At 41.7% G+C, this 9,005-nt stretch overlaps 1 protein-coding gene across 2 annotated transcripts in view; it reads right to left on the bottom strand.

The window, feature by feature from the left end:
• LOC122565188 (ELAV-like protein 1) overlaps positions 1-9,005 on the bottom strand; it is a 44,137-nt gene that overhangs the window by 26,835 nt on the left and 8,297 nt on the right. For both annotated transcript variants that reach the window (XM_043720905.1, XM_043720906.1), the window contains exon 2: positions 2,883-3,109. In XM_043720905.1, coding sequence (XP_043576840.1) covers positions 2,883-3,093 — 211 coding nt within the window. In that variant the 5' untranslated portion in view covers positions 3,094-3,109. The remainder of the gene's footprint in view (positions 1-2,882; positions 3,110-9,005) is intronic.

Below are 9,005 nucleotides of genomic sequence, written 5' to 3'. Positions count from 1 at the left end.
GTCTGACCTATCACCCTCACCTTGACCTCTTTCCACCTATCACATTTCCGACGCCCCTCCCCCAAGTCCCTCCTCCCTATCTTTTATCTTAGCCTGCTGGACCAACTTTCCTCATTCCTGAAGAAGGGCTAATGCCCGAAACGTCGATTCTCCTGTTCCCTAGATGCTGCCTGACCTACTGCGCTTTTCCAGCAACACATTTCCAACCATAGACAATGGCCCGGTCGGCCAACAACAGGGTTTTGATTGTCAATTAGCAACCAGTTAGGTCTGAGATTGGGATAGAATGAGGCTAGTTTTAAGAGCAGAAGAGAAACTAGTAAATCTGCAGCAGCCAAAAACATCTCTGCAGTAAGCCACTTTAAACCAGAAGAAAACCAGCTTATCTTTCCTTCAGCTGATGCTGGAAGCTCTGATTTTTAATTGAGCAAGTCAGATATTTTAGAAGCCACCCTGTGCCTCTTAGCAAGCAGTAAAGCATTCAGAAAAAGGAAGGCTGAGAAGAAACATGCATATCATCAAGAATCAACCACTAGTTCCTGGAAACAAAGACTAGAGAACTGCTCTCCCAGCAAAAAAACCTGGTCCATGCCTATTAGCATGGGTCTGAAAATCATGCAAATGGGAGACTTTGCACATTTCTTTTCAAAAATGTCTCTACCTCTTTCTGTAGAGGGAAGTCCAGAACTAGGAGGAATAACTTTAAAATTAGAACTTTTGTGACACCTCCAAGAATAGTGGGGCTTGATTTCTAACACACTACCCCAGTAAGTCATGGCAACACGCTCACACACTGGAGAGTCCAGTTTAAATTTAAACTGGAGCATGCAATGAAAATGCATTAATTGACATTCACCAATGATATAGTAATTTGCTTTCAACCAACACACAAAAACCCAAACCTCAAGAGCACCTGGGACCTCACTTTGTATGAAGCACAAAATAGGGAGTAGAAAACAACAATGTTGTTTCTATTGGTTGGGCATTCAGACAGGAGGCCAGAGGTTTATTTAATAAGCTGTCAGCAGCAGCAGTCCAGAAGTTGAGAGCTTTCGGTTCTGCTTCAACCATTGGGGTAAAGAGGTCTTGATTATCAATGTGCTAATTAGTAGCTACTGATATAGATCCAGAGCTGGTCATTAAGTATAGCCACAAAGCTTTATATATGAAGGTCTTAAATTAACTAATCACAAAGATTGGAAAATTTATAAGCATCAACCATAGTTTATGAAAGTGGAGTTGAGGCTGAGGCAAGATCAGCCATGATCATATCAAATGGCAGAGCGAGTTAAGAGGCTAAAATGTCTTTTGCTCCTGATTTTCACATTCTAATGCATTGCAATCAGAATTATCCCATAAATTAAAAGTTTCAAATAGTCTACTTTGTTCTCTGAATTATTGAAAACAATGATTTAAACAAATTCAATAAACAGTTTGATGTTTGATAGTCAAACTGAACAAGAGTTTCCTAACTTTGTCATAATGATGTTAATTAAATACTAGAGAATGTTTTTAAATCAACCTGTCCAAACATGGCATGATGCACTCTGCTGAAAATGTGTTGCTGGAAAAGTGCAGCAGGTCAGGCAGCATCCAAGGAACAGGAGAATCGACGTTTCGGGCATAAGCCCGATTCTCCTGTTCCTTGGATGCTGCCTGACCTGCTGCACTTTTCCAGCAACACATTTTCAGCTCTGATCTCCAGCATCTGCAGCCCTCATTTTCTCCTCGATGATGTACTCTGCAGCAGGTGAGACTTGAACTGGGTCCTCTGGCCCAGATCTAGGGACACTACTAGTGTGCCACACAAATATCTGCATGTGTTAAGCTCGGTTTATACCAAACAACAAAAATCTTTGTTGCTCTGTGTAGCTCAGTTAAAATTTCCAAAATTTTAACTATTATATCATGTATCTGAATCAGATGTATGTATACATCAAAAAATACAGCTTAGGACAGGTACAAGATAAAATGACATCAAAATTATTTAACTAGTTTATGTGCAAAAACATAGAAAAGTGCAAGTCCTTCTGATTTTAAAATTAAGACATAAGCAAAAGCACAACATTCCATATAGTCACTTTGGCATGCATGACCTTTACACCTTATCACCCAAGAGCTATTTTTCTTAGACTTTCTTTCCTAGAAGGCAGAAAGAATTGAGGCATTGACTATTTTCTAAATGGGGAGAAAATTCAGAAGTCTAAAGTGCAAAGTAACCTGGGAGTTCTAGTCCAGGGTTCTCTCAAGGCCATCCAGGGAGTAGGAGGGAGAATTGAAATGGATGGCAACCAGAAGGTCGGGTGGTTGATGCAAGCAGAGCGCAGATGCTCTGCAAACTGGTCTCAGAGTCTGGTGTTTGATCTTCCTGATATAGAAGGACCATATTGGGAGCAATGGAATGCAATACATCCGGTTGGATGAAGTGCAGGTGAAACTCTGCTGATCTGGAAGGATTGTCTGGGGCCTTGAACAGAGGAGAGATGGGAGGTGTAGTGGCAGGTGTTGCACCTCTTGTGCTTGCAGAGAATGGTACCAGGTGTGGTGGAGAGGCTGGCGGAGAGTGTAGAGTGGATGAGGGAGTCCCTGCGGAAAGCGGACAGGGAGGGAAGGAAATATCTTTTTTTTTGGTGGGGGGTTCTGATTGTCAGTGGCAGAAATGTTGGAGGACGATGTGTTGGATTCGGAGTTTGGTGGTCTGGTAGCAATTAATTAACCTTCCATCTTTGATTAGATTTGACTTTGTTAAAATATTCCAGTAACTGACTCGACGGTGAGATTCAGATGAAAAATAGCGTAACTGACTTTCAAAGATTTGTGTACAAATCTTAATTTACAACAAAAAGCAACAATGACGGCAACTTCAGTTTAAAGGCCCTTACCTGCAACCTTGTCACGGATGAGTTTGGCAGATTCCACTTCACCTATACTTCCAAAAAGGCTTCGCAGCTCATCCTGTGTCATGTTCTGAGGCAGGTAATTGACAATTAAGTTGGTTCTGATATTGTCATCCCCATGATCTTTGCATTCCTCAGCCATGAGATCAAGGTCTACCAGGTAACCGTTACTGTAGCAAGATTGGCCGTTTGACATTTCAAAAAGAGCTCACCTGTAAAAAGAATAAGCACGCAAATATATCACAATGTCCATTTCCCAGACGGTCTACAAATCAGCATCCTCAGAATCAGTGAATAGGAGGAGTTACAAACAAGAGTGCAATGGTATGTAACAAGCCATCGAACCAGCATGTGTTGAATTTATTTTACATTACAATAAATCCTTTGTATCCGTGAGATCATAATTTGCAAATTCATTTATCTGTGCCAAAAAGGAAGCAATAAAATTCAACATCCATAACTTTTAACCTGTATTTTTTATGAGTCTGCACTTGTGAATTTTACTCTATCCAACCTGCACTTGACTTCAAAAACCTCTATCAAATTTCTCTTCAGCCTCCTTCTCTCTCAGGAAGACAGTCCCAACTAGTTCAACCTATCCTCTTAAATGAAATTCTTCATTCCTAAAATTAATTTCGTAAAACTGCTTCTGCATTCTTTTCAATTCATTCGCATCTTTTCTAGAATGTGGTGCCTGCAACCATGCATAATATTCCAACTGAGGTCTAAAAAGTGTTTTATACAGAGATATTAAAGAGTTACTCAGCTCTGCTGACCTGCAGGAAATTTGATGTCCTGAGGGTAGGGTGATACATCTCTGACTTACAGGTACAATGTAAGGAATTTACATTCTGATCCCTTGCCATTCAGAGCCATTTACATGGCCATTTCCTTGTTATTCAGAGTGAGTTTACATTCCCATCCCTTGTCATCCATATCCATTTAAATGGCCATTTCCTTGTTATTCAGAGTGAATTTACATTTTCATCCTTTGCAATCCAGAGCCATTTCATCATCATCCTATTCAAAATCGATAAGAACATCGCAGTCGGAATGTTATCTATGCCCTGTAGTTAATAAAAATGATTCACAACAGATTTGACAATTAAGGGATGATTTACATTATGTTGTTTCTAGAAATGATGTCATGGCATTGTGTCTTGAGGGGCATATGACTGTGGGGGAGTGACTGGGGGGGTTGTCTTGTGGGCATTACTGACTGTCATGTAAAGATTTTGTATAAAGGAAGGACTGTTTCTTTTGTTCAGAGAGATCTTTCCGTACAACTCTGCAAGCCTTGCGAAGTGTACGATAAGAGCTTCTCCAAAGCTTGTACTGCACTCTGCCTAATAAAATTTTGGTTGTTCACAGAAGTTGGCATGTTCCAATTGCATCAAGAATCTCAGAGGAAGAAAACTGTATGCTCACTTGACCCTTTTTGCTGTCTTCAATGATCTGCGCAAATATATAGAAGTCCCTGTGTTCCTGCATCCACTTATTATAACCCTTATTTTGTATTGCCTTTCAATGTTCTTCCTACCAAAGTGTATCAACTCAAACCTCTCTGCATTGAACTTGATCTACCACCTATCTGCCCAGTCAACAGGTCAATATCCTTCTCGAATTTGACAGTCCTCCTCACAATTTATAATTCTTACAAGTTTTACATCAACTGCAAACTTTGAAATTAATACCTATAAATCAATATCCAGATCATTAATACATAACAGGAAAAACAAGGGTTCCCTAAGGAATTCTATTACAAACCTGCCTCCATTCTGAAAAATGTCCATTGACCATGTTTCCTATCACTCAGCCAATTTTACATCCAACTTGTTATTGTCTTTTTTATACCATGACATACAGAATTGCTCTCAATTCTGCTGCATGGCACTATATCAACCATTTACTGGAAATCCATGTATATTACACCAACAGCACGAACATCCTTGAGCCTTTTTGTTACTACTTCAAATCTGAAATTAGTCAAACACAATTTTCCCTTAAGAATTCCATGCTGAATCTTCTAATCAACTCCTCTTTTTCCATGTGACTAAGTCTATCCCGAACAATTGTTTCTAGAGGCTTCCCCACTACTAAAATAAAACTGTTGATGGGATGTGTCTTGCAGTCTTTCTTGAACGAGTCCCATTTTATCCAATGGATGTGTGTGACTATGGGTATCCACGAGACCTAATTATAAGGTATGTGGAACTTTCCTTGTTCCAGTTCTATCTGGGCTCCCATCCATAACTCTTTCTCAGATATACTGATGATTAAGTTATGTGCTGGCTCCTGGTCTTGCATAGAGTTGTAAAAATCAAATGTGCCTTTCTTAATCTTATTCTGGCCCATTATTGGCTCCTTCCTGCCATCCCAGGAGTTCCTCTCTCCCAAAACCCTGATCCTTTCCCCACTCAGCCCACTGATTGGCATGCATGCTCCGTGTGTCAGCAAACATAGACTGATATTTCTTTCAATTTAGTCTACTGTGTTTGCTGCACACAATAATGGTCTCTTTTACATCAGCAAGACCCAACATGGGACTGGGAAACCACTTTGCAGAACACCTCCACCTCGTCCAAAGAATGATCCTAACCTCCCAGCTGCTTGCTGTTTCAATTAACAATTTTGTTACCAAGATAACATTTCTCACCTGAGCCTGAACAGTGTTCCAATGAAGCTTAATGCAAGCTGGAGGAGCAATGCCTTATTTTTCACTTACAACTTTGAGGACTCAACATTCAGTTCCACAACTTCAGGGCACAATCTCAGTCTTACATCCATCCTGGTCTTGTCTGGTTGACCTTGCTCATACAGTACTCATTTTCTCTTTTCCACACTTATCATTTATACTTATTTTGCATTTTTAGTACTCCTTTACCACCCTGAGTATTCCCTTGTTTTTTGTTCTGGGAACACTCAGCATCTGTTCCATTTGCTCCCCCGCTGTCAACATTTGAAAGAACCCTTTTCCCAGCCCCTCTCAATCCTGAAGAACAGTAATATCAGAAGCAAAATGCCAATCCTGTTTCTCTCCCCACAGATGCTGCCAGACATGCTGTTTCACCAGCACTCCTGGTTGTATTTCAGATACAGTAATTCAAGACTGAACATCCACAAAGCACTGTGGGCCATCAATAGCAGCAGAACTGAACTTCAGCACAAGCTGCAACCTCATGGCCCGACATATCCCCCATTCAACCATTACCATTAAGCCAGGGGATCTTTCCTAGTTTAATGGAGTGTGCAGCACCAGGCATACCTGAAGATGAGGCATCAACTTGGCGAAGGCACCAAACAGGACTATTTGGATGCCAAACAACACAAGTAGCAAGTGACAGTCAGAACATAGTGATATCACAGCCAACAGATCAGATCTAAAATTAGCAGTCCTGCCACGTAGAGTCATGAATGGTGGTGGACAATTTAACAAGTTAATGGATGAGATGGCTCTACAAATATCCCCATCCTCAATTCTCAGTGCAAAAGATAAGGGTGAAGCATTCACAGCAATCTTTAGCCAGACGTGTCAAGTGCATAATCCATCACTGCTTCCTCCAGTGGTCCCCCACATCACAGATGCCAGTCTTCAACCAGAGTCATAGAGACGTACAGCATGGAACAGACCCTTCGGTCCAACCCGTCAATGCCGACCAGATATCCCAACCCGATCTGGTCCCACCTGCCAGCACCTGGCCCATATCATTCCAAACCCTTCCTATTCATATACCCATCTAAATGCCTTTTAAATGCTGCAATTGTACCAGCCTCCACCACTTCTTCTGGCAGCTAATTCCATACACATACCACCCTCTGCGTGAAAAGGTTGCCCCTTAGGTCTCTTTTTCATCTTTCTCCTCTCACACTAAACCTATGTCCTCTAGTTCTGGACCACTCCACCCCAAGGAAAAGACTTTGTCTATTTATCCTATCTATGTCCCTCATTATTTTGTAAACCTCTATAATAACATCCCTCAGCCTCCAATGCTCCAAGGAAAACAGTCACAGCCTGTTCAGCCTCTCTCTATAGCTCAAATCCTCCAACCTTGGCAACATCCTTGTAATTCTTTTCTGAATCATTTCAAGTTTCACAACATCTTTCTGAAAGGAAGGAGACCAGAATTGCATGCAATATTCCAACAGTGGCCTAACCAATGTCCTGTACAGCCGCAACATGACCTCCTAACTCCTGTACTCAATACTCTGAGCAATAAAGGAAAGCATACAAAACGTCCTCTTCACTATCCTATTCTCCCAGCAACTCTACTTTCAAGGAGCTATGCACTCCAAGGTCTCTTTGTTCAGCAACACTCTCTAAGACCTTACCATTAAGTGGATAAGTCCTGCTAAGATTTGCCTTCCCAAAATGCAGCACCTCACATTTGTGTGAATTAAACTCCATCTGCCACTTCTCAGTCCATTGGCTCATCTGATCAAGATCCTGTTGCAATCGGAGGTAACCTTCTTCGCTGTCCACTACACCTCCAATTTTGGTGTCATCTGCAAACTTACTAACTATACCTCTTATGCTTGCATCCAAATCATTTATATAATGACGAAAAGTAGAGGACTCAGCACCGATCCTTTTGGCACTCCACTGGTCACAGGCCTCCATTCTGAAAAACAACCCTCCACCACCACCACCACCACCCTCTATCTTCTACCTTTCAGCCAGTTCTGTATCCAAATGGCTAGATCTCCCTTTCTTCCATGAGATCTAATCTTGTTAACCATGGGGAACCCTGTCAAACGCCTTACTGAAGTCCATATAGATCACATACAGATCAAAATGTTGTTACTTTTTGAAGAAGTTACAATACGCTTTGTTACTTCTTCAAAAAACTCAATCAAGTTTGTTCCACCAATAGTACTGAAGAGTTGTGCTCCTGAACTTGCCTCTCACCTAGCCAAGCTCTTCCAGTACAGCTACAACACTAGAATCTACCTGACCGTTTGGAAATTGTCTTATGCCAGGTACAGAAAAAGGACAAGCCAAACTGGCCAATTTCTGGCCCCATCAGTCTACTCTTAAGTAAAGTGATGGAAGGTGTCATCAACAGAACTATCAAGCAACATCTATTCAACAATAACCTGCTCACTGATGCCCAGCTTGTGCACCACCATGGCCAATCAGCTCCTGACTTCATTACCGCCTTGATTCAAACATGGACAAAGGAGATGAATAAGAGCCCTTGACATCAAGGCCATTTCTGACTGAGTGGCATCAAAGATCCCATGTAAAACTGGAATCAAAACATAACAGGGTGGGGACTTGCTGCTGGTTGGAAGATGGTTATGATTGCTGGAAGTCAGTCATCTCAGTTCCAGGACACCTCTGCAGGAGTTCCTCAGGGTAGTGTCCTAGGCCTAAACAACTTCAGCTGCTTCAACGACTTTCCCTCCATCATAAGGTCAGAAGTGGAAAGTTTACCAATGATCACACAATGTTCTGTACTAGTCACGACTCCTCAGATACCGAAGCAGTCCATGTTAAGGGCAACAAGATCTAAATGATGTCAATACTTGGGCTGGCAAGTGGCAAGTAACATTTGCACCATATAAATGCCAGGTAATGATCAAACAAGAGACAATCTAATCACTGTCCCTTGACATTCAATGCTGTTACCATCACTTAGTCCCCCACTATCAATATTCTTGGGGTTACTATTGTCCAGCTACTCAGTGGCTACACGAGTAGATCAGAGGTTAAGAATACTGCGGTGAGTAATTTACCTCCTGACTCTCTAGAGTCTGTCCATCATCTACAAGGCACATGATGGAATACTTCCCACTTCTTGTAGCTGCACCAACCCAGCAACAATCAGCAAGTTTGACACCATCCAGGACAAAGCAACATGCTTGATTGGCACCACATCCACAAACATTAATTCTCTCTACCACTGACACTCAGCAGCAGTGTGTACAATTCACAAGATTCACGACGTGTCCTTGATATGTATGCACCCGTCAGGCAGGAAAGAGATGGTCGTGTGAGAGAACCTTGGTTGACGAGGGAGGTTGAATGTCTTGTAAAGAGGAAGAAGGAGGCTTACATAAGGTTGAGGAAACAAGGTTCAGACAGAGCGTTGGAGGGATACAGGATAG

Source organism: Chiloscyllium plagiosum, chromosome 31 (genome assembly GCF_004010195.1).
Source record: "Chiloscyllium plagiosum isolate BGI_BamShark_2017 chromosome 31, ASM401019v2, whole genome shotgun sequence".
Taxonomy (NCBI): Eukaryota; Metazoa; Chordata; class Chondrichthyes; order Orectolobiformes; family Hemiscylliidae; genus Chiloscyllium; species Chiloscyllium plagiosum.
Note: the sequence above shows the minus strand (reverse complement) of the source record. Positions and strands in the feature narration are given on the sequence as shown.